At 41.1% G+C, this 13145-nt stretch overlaps 1 protein-coding gene across 1 annotated transcript in view; it reads right to left on the bottom strand.

Moving 5' to 3' along the window:
- Positions 1-13145, bottom strand: part of rab26 (RAB26, member RAS oncogene family) — a 105828-nt gene that overhangs the window by 37162 nt on the left and 55521 nt on the right. Inside the window, exon 4 of the mRNA XM_030755161.1 lies at positions 11020-11086. Coding sequence (XP_030611021.1) covers positions 11020-11086 — 67 coding nt within the window. The remainder of the gene's footprint in view (positions 1-11019; positions 11087-13145) is intronic.

A 13145-nucleotide genomic window follows, 5' to 3' on the forward strand; every position in this document is an offset into this window, starting at 1 on the left:
TGATATCCGTGATTAGTTAAATATAAAGGCTTGTGTGGGGCAGCGTGTGAGGTGCAATCGAAGTGGAGGGGTGTGTTTTTCCTGGTTATAACAAATCTATCTCCTGCCTAACTCTGAGTGGGCGCTTCACCTTCAAAACCAAAGAAAGAAAAACGTGCAGGGCGACAGTAAAACGCTTGTTTTCTGGTGTTTCATGTTCCACAGAAACCTGTGGATTTTGCACACTTCTAAAAATGCCCCCCCCCACCACCACCTAAGCTAAGCAAAGTGCTGATCTCTACCATTTACCACGGCATTAGCATTGCATCTGACAACGTAATTGCACGCATGAGTTCTAATTACCTCCAGCTGCACTGTTCAGCCATAGAGCATAATCTCGCCTCAGGTGTTACTGGAGGGAGTGCATTATAAAGCTCTAGTCAGAAAGAAAACTCATTACACCTGCGAGGGCAATTCTAACTTATTTTCACAGCTGGAACAACCTTCACTTGGAAGAATTAGCCTAAGCTATTTCCCTCTTCAGCACCTCTTCTCCTCCTACTGCATGTAATCCCTCTAGTCACCTTCTCCATTACTTACATCTTCACTCCATCCTCATTCTCCCAGTTAATTCCATCCACACCCTAAGTATCTCTCCTGTTTACTCTCCTTATCCATCCCCGACCCCTGTATACCAGAGCCAGGGCCGCATTTTCACCTATCTGTTTTGGATTAAATCCTTTGTTTGTTCATTCCAGCCAGACAAGCGCGTGAAGGGTGTTTAATGAGTTGTAATCGCCGTCAGTGTGTCTGCTGGTGTCAAACTGAAAGAGTGCAGCGAGGGGGGGGGGAGAGAAAAGAGGGAAGCAGAGAGAGAGAGATGATCTGCCCCACAAGTTAATTTCCTCTCCCGTTGCTCCTGTGTTTATAAGACTCTAGAAGAAGATGAGGGTAAACCACAAGGAGTTGCTTTCCTTCACCCTCCCCTAATCCAATTACATCTCGCCAAAAGCAAGACAGATGAAGCTGGAGAACTTTCTCACAGAGTTTTGTTATCACAGGTTGCAAACTAGTGGGCAAAAGAAAGAAAGACAAACTATGAAAGATTGAAGAAGCCAAACTAGAGAGCGAATAAAAAGAGAAACACCATTGGTTTTAGCTCCTGGGGTATGATTACTGCATATTAATGTGTGAGGAAAGCTTGAAACTGTGCCTCGGTCTCTGTGTGGGAACTCAGAGGGATCTGCAGTCTCAGATCTGCATGTGTGCAGTTTGCAAACGGGCGCACAAACGTATAAATGCGAGTATGATTTGCACACGTGAAAGAATATGCAAATATAACCAGTCAGACAAATGAATGTGAATGGCCTCGGTGCCCTCAGACGGCCCCTCTCTTAGCTGTCTGTGGATGTGCCAGAGCATAAGCAATGAATTACACTATTTACTATCCCTCATACTAAACAGCTGTAATTCAAGGCTGCCAACTTTGAACCATGCGTGTAAATGAGATGGGAGATTTTTGGAACAGACAGCCCAATGCCAGGGCTCCTGTGTGTTAAGAATATTTAATAGCTATTAATTATCAATAGAGTTAAAGCTGTGGTGCAACAATTAAGATAATTGGTGCTTCCTGTGTTTAAATGTGTAGTATGCAAGAGTACTTTACTTTCTGTCTCAGTTACTGTTTCTTGTAATGGTGTAAACGTATGTGATTTCCATGATTTTAAAAACATGCATTAATGAGTGTCGTTTATAACCTGTGACGGGTCTGTGTGCGAGTCCAGCAGCTTAAACACATAAAATGGTTTTTGGAGCTCTCTGATGTTTGGTGCTGAAATGTGGGAACAGCCTGATGTTCAGACTTTGTACTGCAAGCAGGAAAAAAGCCTTTTGTCATAAATGAAGGGCTTTGAGACTTCCCCTTAATTGCGGTGACATTTGTTTGGGCAGTGTGAGAGCAAATAGCTGAAGGCCTGTGTTTTATACGCAGGCAGGGTGAGAGCTGGCAGCCCCGGCGTGACTCATTCCACAACTTTGAGAAAACCAGATTCTTCATTCACATCAAATCAGTTTCAGACAGCCCAATCTACCATCTTTGTATATGACCCCAAACTATTATCAGTAATACACACAATATAACTCGAATGGCTTCCTGAGCCACTGCCACCTTGACGATCCTCGTCGTTGCCTGAAAGTTTGAGTAGGAAGAGATGGCGAGTGAGGTGATCCGTAAAGAGTGCTGCCATCCATCATCTCTCAGATGATGATCTGTGTCAATAATCACTCGCTGACCTTGCCTGCTCTCCTTCCCTTGAATACACAAAACATATTTGAATATAAATGCAAATACGAGCAGGTCAGCAATGTGCTGTGGGGTTTTTGTGACTGCTGAATTCTAAGTTTTTCAAACCATGACCCCCTAAATATCAGGCTTTACCTCAAACTGAAGCATTTCATAATCATCATCATTTAATGTTGAATCAGACTTTGGCGTTTTTTACAGTTAAACAATGAAGGATGACGTGAACAGCTGCTTTATAAATATTATCACAGATGTAATTGTTACCATCATTTATTTATTTAACAATCCATCATATCTTACTATCTTACTCTGATACCATTTGTTTGTTTTTCCGCTAACTTCTCTTACATGATCGGGAAACGAGTAATCGAACTTGGCACGTCTTAGGCCCTTGAATGGTACCATATGACGTCATCGTGTTGCCTAGCACCTACAGCACCTTCCAACAGCACTGCATCATTTTTATTTTGCCATGGTAACAACTAGTTTAGCACATTTTTAAGACACCACTTTCTGAGCTCTCCAAATTGCCCAACATCAATCATGCATTACAGCATTTGACATATTAACTCATGAAGTCAAGGGACTTTGTCAAGAGTATGTCATGTATATTGTACCTAATGTAGAAATGTACTGGAGGCAAAGGGGTTTACAAATGTGAAGTTTACAAACCCCCCCCCCTCTTTTTTTTAAATCATGAAATGCATTTTTGTATTGGTGTGTACAGGCAAAGCATAATTCATGTAAATATGCAACCACAACAACAGTTATGAAATCCTCTTTAATACATGGGAGTATATTCGACTGAACAAAACCTTGCATACGTTTTAATTATTCCATACTTAAAGGGGGTGGACAGTGACTGACTGACAAATGGAGTAGTGTAATTATTATTATTATTATCTAAGTATTATTATCTTTAAAACAATGGATGGTTGACCCTTAATCCAACATAGATGTAAATGCATTTTGCTGTATACAGCAATAAAATCAGTCTCATATTTATTTTTTTATTCATTTATATAAACAAGATTTGCCATCCTTGTTATGTTTAGTTTTTTTTCAATGTGATTAATTATATTAGTTTGCATGAACAAACCAAGCAGCACGGCCCTGTACAAGTTATGTATAATAGAGCTACTTTCAGCTGCTCCCTTATTCACAAGGGTTTGCCACAGGAGTTAACTCCTGTGTTGCAACACATGATGACTTGATTTTATCAGTCAAGCTCACCCATCAAAGTCGGGGGGTGGGTGGGTGGGGGGTGGGGGGGTAACGCTGGTCTATTCTTTGTTCTGGAGTCGCTTCTTTCTGTGGGAGTTCCTGGAAACGGGAGGACACAGCTCACAGTGAGACAGCAGCACGACTGATGACATCAGCTTGGCTTCACTTTGTATTTTACTGCCTTTTTTAACCTTTATGATTAATATTTACAATGAAAACAGCACATAACAGATGTAATTACCAGTGGTGTTTTAAAATATAGATACAATTTTATCTTTCTGGGAAGATGCTCAGCTATCAAAGGCCCATTAATGTGAAATTATTTTGAAAGGCCAAAAACTACTTTTAAAAGGTGGAGAAGAACTGCACACCCACATATTAAATTAAATAAGTCATTAATCAACAGACTGTTTAGCAGATCTCACTTTTTTTCATGATTATTCTAGTAGACTTCCAAAACTTATAACAGACAGCTGGTGTTTAGAATGCAGCTGAATTAATACTAAAAACAGATGATCTGATCATTTCTTGAGCAGGATTGATATTTGTCTTCAGGATATCCACAAACAGAATCTACATGCTGTGAATATGTTTCTGTGAAAATGCTCCTCACTTTATTAAAATAAAAATAATAAAAATAACTTTAAAATAACTTTAAGTCTACACCACCTCCAATTCAACTGACTGTGACACCCCGTCAATCAATTATCTGGGATTGACATGTTTCGACTTCATGTGCAGATTAACCAATCAGCTTTTAGGGTCTGTGCAGCGACAGTTTGAATTATTCCATGATGCACTGCAGCACAAGAACCATGAAATAATTAATTAAATTGTGAAATAAAGAACTATAATTTTAATTGATGTTTAAATTAACTGATTGTGCAATTAGGTAACACGGTGGTGCGGTGGTTAGCACTGCTGCCTCACAGCAAGAAGGTCCTGGGTTTGAGTCCACCTCGGCCGGGCCTCTCTGCGTGGAGTTTGCATGTTCTCCTCGTGTCTGTGTGGGTTTCCATGCAGTTAGTGACTTTAGGTTAACTGGTGACTCTAAACTGTCCATAGGTGTGAATGGTTGTCTTTCTGTGTTAGTCCTGCGACAGGCTGGCGGCCTGTCTGTTGATTAATGGGAAACATACAGCATACACAGGCAAAAGAACTACGACTGAAAGTTTTTAAAAAATGTTTCAGGAGTGACTTTTACAGACTGCACTAATTTAGGTGCCAGAACATTTCCATCAACTACAGTCACGATCCATTACCGGAACCTGCTCAGCTCAAAGGACGCCCGCTAATAAAAAGCCTGTGTGTTTGTGATATTTCTCACTGATGACTTTCACTTTATCCCTTCAGGCAAGTCTCTGTCCTGCCATTGATGTTACTGTACGTCAAAAATGAAAGCGAGTGTGTGACATTGCTACGCTGTCCCCTCCATCACTTTCATTATTGCTCTGACAGTCCTCTAGCAGCAGTTACTATTTCTACCTCTTTTCCTGCACAAGCATGGGAAAGTCTTCATTCGATGGCATTATAGAAAGAAATGGCTCGATCACTGTGAAGAGCGATTAATGAATGTTCTAGGAAGAATCCACACCTGTCACCTGACACCTGTCTTTTCAGAAAACTGTGAAAAAAAAAAATATATATATATATATATATATATAAGCAGGTAAAGTAAGAAGAACGTGAGCCGGCCCAGTGGCTGAAGTTAAGTAGGTCAGGAAGATATTAATGAGTTCAGCGGAGGGTATAAGCTGATACACACCTCTGTGCGAGCGTACTGATGCAGAAACTTTTGAGCTTCTTCTTAACCGACTTCAAATAACTAAGAAAAAAAAAGCATTAAAAATACCTTTTATGGTGACCTTGCATATGAATTATAATATTTATCATATGCAAAAAAGATCAAAGATGTGTGCCTCTGTGTGTGCACGTGCACATGAAAGACACCCCAGGATTCTGATGATAGATTGCACAGCTTATCATTAATGTTGTGCTTCCAATCAACCTTTTCTTGCTGTTCCATGCACACCCTTTGAATCCCCTCTCTTTTTCTTCTCATCCTTTTCCCTCCATCTTTTCTTTTCAACCTTTCTCCTTATTGATGCAGATGTTCTTTACACATCTCTTGATCAATGTTCTCCCTGCTGCTGTCCGTCCTCCCGATCTTAGTTGGGGTACGTTTTGCCCCCACAAGCTGCTGCTGCAGACTGAGGCCTACAGTTGCTCATTAGTGACAAGAATAGTGTCCCGATAAGATGCAATAGAAGGAATAAAAAATGATGCAGGCAAGACATGATGAGGCCAAGCAGAGCAGCAACATAATGAGGTAATGACACTGATTTAATATGAAATAGATGTAGCCTCTATAGGTTCTACCAACTTAAGCAGCAACAGCTGATTATAAGTAATTCTGTTCTGTTTGGCTTTATGAGTCTCTCACATCGTTCTAGAGGAATAAAAGCCCACTCTTCCCTGACTTTTTCAGCCATTCTGTTATTGATTTGCTGCTGTGCTTGGGATCATCGTCCTGTTGCAGGACCCAACTTGGGTCAAGCAATTACTTCAATTACCTCTTGGCAATAGATGGTTCATGGTCAACTAAATGAGTGCAAGGTGCCCAGGTCCTGAGGCTGCAAAACAGGCCCAAATCGTCACCCATCCACCACCATGCTTGAGAGTTGGTATGAGGTGTTCGTATTGCTATGCGCGTTTTCAACAAATGTGGCACTGCACATTATGGACATCAATCTCCACTTTGGCAGTAAGCCAGAAAAAAAAATCTCTTGGATATCAGACAAGTTGTCTGATGCAACTTTGCAAACTTAAGTCGGAACCAGTGACCCATCTAAGGTCAGGATCGGATTATATTATAGCCACATGCTAAAAAAAAAGGCTAATTTTGGCATTATAGCTTTTTCTGTTAAAAGCTTTTCTTTAAATGGGTCACAAAGAGGAAAAATTACTTAAAAAGGGAGTGACTGTTAGACCCAAACGTTACCCGTAACGCTTAATGGGTTTCCAGTGACTTGGTGGATATTAAAAGCTTAATTTTCTCTATGAGTATCAGTCACAATGTTGACAAGCAAGCCAAACATTGTTTTTTTTTTTTTTCCCACCTCCTGCAGTATCTTTGCATCGCGTCTCTCCTTTTGCATCCAGCTTGGGAGAGAAGTCTCAACACCCTCTAAAATAGACCAATTAACTGAGACACGTAAGCACTAAACAGCGACTTTGCTGTCACTTGTATGACTCCATTCAATTAATAATTACAGCATCCCTTTAAAGACTAATTAGTTCATCTCAAAGAAGACCTCTGCCAAAAATACTGACAGCCTTTAGTGGCATCTGCATTTTAATTGCTTGAAATGCATCAAGAGGGGAATCTGAGGTCCCAAAAGTATTTACAGTCATGTCAGAAAAAGAAAAACAAAGCTGATTCTGGCTGGAGCCATTACCTGGAAAAGGTTTTCACACTTTGGTTGATAAATATAATAAAAGCAACTAACTTATTGATTCAGCTCAATCAATAGAGACGTTAATGAAATAATTTGGGTAAAAGTGACAGTAACTCTGGGCCATAAGCTTTTGTGACACTTAAAATGCTCTAGCATTGATTTTCCCTCTTTCACTGTAATTTAAATGCCTATAAGCTTTTTGAATTACTTTGCACAGTGGATTGTGCTGGGCGATGCTCCATACTGGGCGACAGCAGGTCTTTGCTGGTGGCTGGTTTCGGTTGTTTTTTAGCTTCCTGTCCGTATACTCAAACTTCTTAGTGCTTTCTTGCATAAGATGCAACAGCTGACTGCATTTAAGACCTTGGGCAGCGCTGAAAGACTGAAAATTCAGATTATTGCATTTTAGACTTAAGGACAAACAGAAATCCTGTAACATATTTAAATAGCTTCATCTCTGCAGCACTATTGCTGGAGTGCCTTCAAGGCCATAACCCTTCCCTTCCTTACACCATGGGTAGCAAAAGCAATGAAGGCCATTATAAGGAAATGAAGCAGCCAAAGCACCTCGTTCAGAACAATACAGCCCGAACAACCCTTTCAATCATAAAACACCCTTTGGCGGCGCCATCTCTAATGCAGCCATTACCTGTTCCACTAAATCTATTAACTCAATTATTCTGTTTCACTGAATTCATCATGTTTCCTCTCGTTTGAGAGATATAGAAATGGGAAAGGACTTTGGAAGAGTTTAATTTCAAGCTGAAATGTCTGCCATTTTCTGATGTGACGTATTTGTTACAAAGTGACTGGTAACACCCAGTTAGAGGTAATGGCTATTTTTCAGTGATAGCTTAAGATGGCAGCTGCTTTCAGTTTCAACATGTCTCGTCATAACAGATGAATGTACGAAGGGCCCGAAACTACTCACTTTAACACCTTAAGCTCCACTCGTCCTTTATTCTAATATAGTCATTGTGTGTGTGTGTGTGTGTGTGTTAAGCTCTAGTGTTTTCACCCTTTTATTCACAGTTTTCAGCTTTGACGTTAATTGATTTGTGTCAGTTGCCTTTTGTGATGAAAGCTGGTTTTGCGCCATGTTGAATGGTTCTGACTGCTTTGCTCCTCTAGATGTCTTGCTTTCCATTCTTGATTTGATAAATTCATTTGTCTTTCTAAACATTTCTCAATTTTTCACTCTGTCATGCTTGCATGAACCCCCTCCCTACATCGTGGTATTTTACATCTCAATACCTCCCTTCCTCAGCTTTCCCCCCTCTTGTTACTTGTCTCAACCACCAAGTCTGCTTTCTTTTTTCCTCTTTGAGCACCCCGTGGTTTCGCTCCATGCTGCGGAAATGACAAACTGTCAGTTTCACTGGGGTAGAGGGGGGAAAAAGTCTGCGGCTGGTTTCTGGACCCAGCTGGACCTTCACATCACCCTCTACACCAGATGGGCCTGGCAGATTGCACTGGGCTCACTCCAACCACCAGCTCATTTGTACTGTTTTGTCTGAATTTTCTTGCTCTCCATTTATGGGCATAATGAAAACAGAGTGTGGCCAAAGTTAAATATGACAAACATCAAAAGCTGTCTAGAGGGCACAGCAGCACTCTGAGACATGCTTCACTCTCCTGCAACAACTACTGAACCGTCCTGGGCAGTCATTTGTCACATTTAGTTAGTCCACTACTTCTCCAAAAATAGCTTTAAAACTATTGGATGGATTGCTATAAATTCTGTATAGGATGTCCACTCGATGGAACAGCGGCAGCACGACGGCTCTATGTATACAGCAGACGCTGACAGTGGAGAGTTTCGCTAGTCGCTGTGCTAACATACCTGCTAACATTTCGTTGTTCCGCCTTGAGAATTGATGTTCAAAATGTGCTCCACATGGCTTTTTCCCCAGGGCGGTCATGCCCCACCTGTCATGACCCACAGTTTGAGAAACACTGGGGTAGGGGGTGTCACCAGTGACAACATAGACCTCAGAAGGTTAATGCACACCCAGGTCTTTAGAAATGCTTTCATAGGCTTTTCCAGCTTTATGCAACTCTTCAGTGCTCAGAAAGTTGTTGGGATAAAGGTTTGATTCTTACCAACCAAGAGCAAACTATCATAAACAAGACTTTGTAAGCCTTTATTTATGGGGGGAGGGGCACGTCTACAAGTCACACTTAGGATTCCACCTCAACTAGAACACCTGAGTCCAAAAAGTATTTAAGTGAAGTCATTAGCAAAGAGGCTACTTTCCCCAGCATAGACAGAGTGTTACTGCTTAAATCTCTCCCTTGCTCTCCCACTTTGCAGCCAAACGTTCACTGTAGTCTGATTACATCAGGTATGACTTATTAACGACGTGTCAGTCACTAACAGATACAAGCAGAACTGGTGATGATGAATTGTGACTCATTGTGTCTTTTGTAGTGACATAAGCAGCAGTCTGAAGTGCGTTGTCTGAACTGGCGGGCCGCTAACTTGACATTTTCATCTAGACACTTTTCAGCATAGCACCTTATGTGCTCCATTCAGCAGATGGCAGTGGAGCTGCTCGGTGACAGAGAGCATGGGCTCTAGTGACGAGTTCCAAAGAAATCTAATCAGTAACCAGTAATGATTTTGACGGAGAGCATATGCACTCAGTTAATCATCCATGTGGGGATGAAAGAAAATAATAAAGAAGTATAAGCAGTGAAACTTTATCTTCCTTGACAGAAACTACAGTTTTTAAACCACTGACTCAAAAACCTCATGCTTTTGTATATAGATGCATATATAATTTGTTTCATTTGGACTTGGTCACTTTTACCTGACAATGCTCAGAAATGGAAAAGAGCCCCCTGACAGAGGGATCTTTACTTTTCAAAGTCTGAGCCATGAAGAACTGTCCATTAGTTCACAGTAACAGACAGCTTTCGTGACAGCTGCATTTGGGCTGCATCCCCTCCCCTGGTCCGGCCTGTCAGAGCGAATGAGCTTTATTTAAAAGTCAGCAACAGAAGGACAACTCAGAGGAGCTGGTTTGAGGCTCCCTTGGTGCCTTGTTAAAGATCAGTGAGGCTAAACTGTTGCACTGACAGATCAGAATAACGCTGGGCAAGTGGCCAGTCACACATACGCATGTGCCTACATTCACACACTGAAGAAAAAAAACTGCACATGTACTCACAGATAACACAGGCGAACCTCTGCACACATGCAATGAAAGGCAAGCACACACCCATACATAACAGACACAATCAGATACACATGTTTTCAACCACCTCCCATCAGGATGATATTTTGTACGCTACCGAGCAGATTTGCATTTGAGATAATGCCTGTACAGCGTGTGTGTATGTGTGTGTGTGTTCAACTACACCTGCTCATTCAGGTTGGCCCGAGGCAAACTGTTATCAGTACTCAGCGGGGCTGTTCGAGATATAACTACTACACACACATACACTCTCACAAACACACATGGGAATAGCTCAGAGCAATCTCCCCAATCCCTCCCCATTCCCCGACAGTGTGAGAGGCAGGCTCATTTTCCCACCCAGTGGTTAGCCTCACGCTTAAGAGAACCCGCAAATGCTCTCACACACACACACACACACACACACACACACACACACACACAGTGAGAGTGGTGTTTTCTTCACTTCTGAGGAGATCACTTTGACTTATATTAATTTCCTAATTGTAACCTTAACCAATACTTACAGAACTTAAACATGAGCTCGACCCAAGACTCCAAACCAAAATGCATTCATTACATTAAAAATTTATGACCCGACAACATGAGAAACACAGGTAGAAATGCACACACACACACACACACACCACAGTCTATCAATGCAACTGCAACCAGCATGTTTTTGCAATCCCAACAGGAATGAGTGAACAACAGGGAGCAGGGCGCTTGCTGGTGTCAGTCCCACATTTGAAGAAAACAAAAGCAAAGAAATGTCAGTCAGAACAGTCTGACTGTGTCAGGAGAAAATAGAAGGTAGAGAGCAGGATGTCAGTCACAATCAAAGAGGTTCTCGCACACACGAATGGAGGAATCCTACCGTGAGCATCGCGATAATAAGCATGAGTGACGCTCCGAAAACGCTCCTGACCAGCAGTGTCCCAAATCTGAGAGAGAAAGAAGGAAGGAAGGAAGAGTGGCATTAACAGAACTTGTTGATGCCATGTTGATAACGTTTATGATAAACAATTTCACGCTCAAATTCATTCTTTGACAATCCTTCCCATCCACAGCCACAGCTTAGTAGCTTAGCAGTTTAGCAACTATAGTTAAAACAGCACCTCTAGGGCTGCAATGAGACAAATCAAGCGTGGAGGACGATGTTTTTAGAACACAAATCCAAAGGGGTCATTGATGGATAAAGAGAAAATTGTGTGTTTGCTATAATAAAAGTTGTAACTGATAGCATGTCATGTAATGAGGTTTTTAAGAGTTTAGGCTGACATTAGCAGCTCTGTTCTGAGCCAGGGACCACATCACACTTGTCTTTACTAATTAGAGAGCAGTACAGGGTTTTCAGACACCCGCTAAAGCTTTTTAGTGAATAAAATGTTCATTATTAGAACCAGACAGATTTTTTTGTGGTCCCTACAATTTGTGTAAAATCACACACTTCAACACGAAAATGAAATGATGGACTTTAGACGTGCAATACAGTGTCACGAAAAAGTTAAAGAAAACCTTCTGGAATTTTTTTTTTCCATTTATCACACTTTTTTTTAAATCATCAAACAAATTTTAACAATATACAAAGACCAAGTAAGTACAAAATGCAGCGTTATTAAGGGAAAATGTAATTAGATCTTGAATTAACTGTGATTAACCAAATTCTTTGGAAAGTTCAGTTCAATTTCACCAGCTACACTCAGGCCTGATTACTGCCAGACCTGCTGAATCCAACAAAAAACAATCACTTAAACAGAACCTGTCTGAGAAAGCGGAGCAGCCTAAATGAGCCCAAAAAGAAATCATGCCACGATCTGAAGCAGCTCAAGAACAGATGAAAAACAAAATCATTGACATCTATCAGTCTAGAAAGGGTTACAGAGCCATTTCTAAGGCTTTGGGACTCCAGTGAACCAGAGCCATTATCCACAAATAGAGAAAAATTGGAAAAGTGGTAAACCTTCTCAGGAGAGGCCGGCCTACCAAAATTACTCCAAGACCTCATGGACGGCTCATCCAGGAGGACGCAAAAGAACCCAGAACCACATCAAAAGAACTGCAGGCCTCACTTGGCTCAGTTAAGGTCAGAGTTCATGATTCAACAGTAAGAAAGAGACTGGGCAAAAATAGCATCCAAGGTGAAAACCACTGCTGACCAAAAAGAACACAAAGGCCCATCTCACATTTGCCAAAAAACAACTTGATGATCCCCGAGACTTTGACTTTTTGGAAGGTTTGAGTCCCGTTACATCTGGAATAAAACCTTCAAAGTGCTTTTAAATGTAACAGCACAATTTTTCAAACAAAGTAACAGCCCAGTGAAAAACAGCATTCTGCTCGAAAACCCGAGTCAAATATACCCACACTGGACCTCATCATTGAGGCTTTGTACTCAAGAAGTCATTAACGGCATTCACTTCTTAACATTATCCCATGTTTCTCCTTTTCTGCTGCTACCTGCTGTTGTAATTTGTGTTATCATTCTCCAGAGCAGTTCGTGCTCTCTTGAATGAATCCCCAGCATGCGATTAATTGGTTTTGCTCCCAGTTTTATACTTCTTAAATTTCCCCCCTCTCTTCATTTTAATCTTTTCAATTCAATTTATGATTAGTCAGTTTGTGCTCACGTGAAAAACCAATTAAAACAGACCAAACACTCTCCACGGGTCACCCAGCCGTCGCCAGAGACGAGAGTCAAGAACACAGGCAAAAATAGAACCAGAAATGTTGAGGATATTTTATCATAGGTGAGTAATTATCTCTGTGCGATTGTGCTATAAATTAGTCTCAAGTGCATCTAAAGTGGATTATTTCTTGCTTTATGACATATGTGAGAAAGGATAACTGTGTAAAATATTCTGGACTGATTTATTGAATGTAACAGGACCCACTTTTAACATTAAATCATCAATGAGCTTGAAAGCTCCCCTTGTTTCAGCATGTTTCAGCTCAGAGTTTTGGCTTTACCGACGTTAACCGGAACGTTTTACATTAATCTCA

This window comes from Archocentrus centrarchus, chromosome 19 (assembly GCF_007364275.1).
Source record: "Archocentrus centrarchus isolate MPI-CPG fArcCen1 chromosome 19, fArcCen1, whole genome shotgun sequence".
Lineage (NCBI taxonomy): Eukaryota > Metazoa > Chordata > Actinopteri > Cichliformes > Cichlidae > Archocentrus > Archocentrus centrarchus.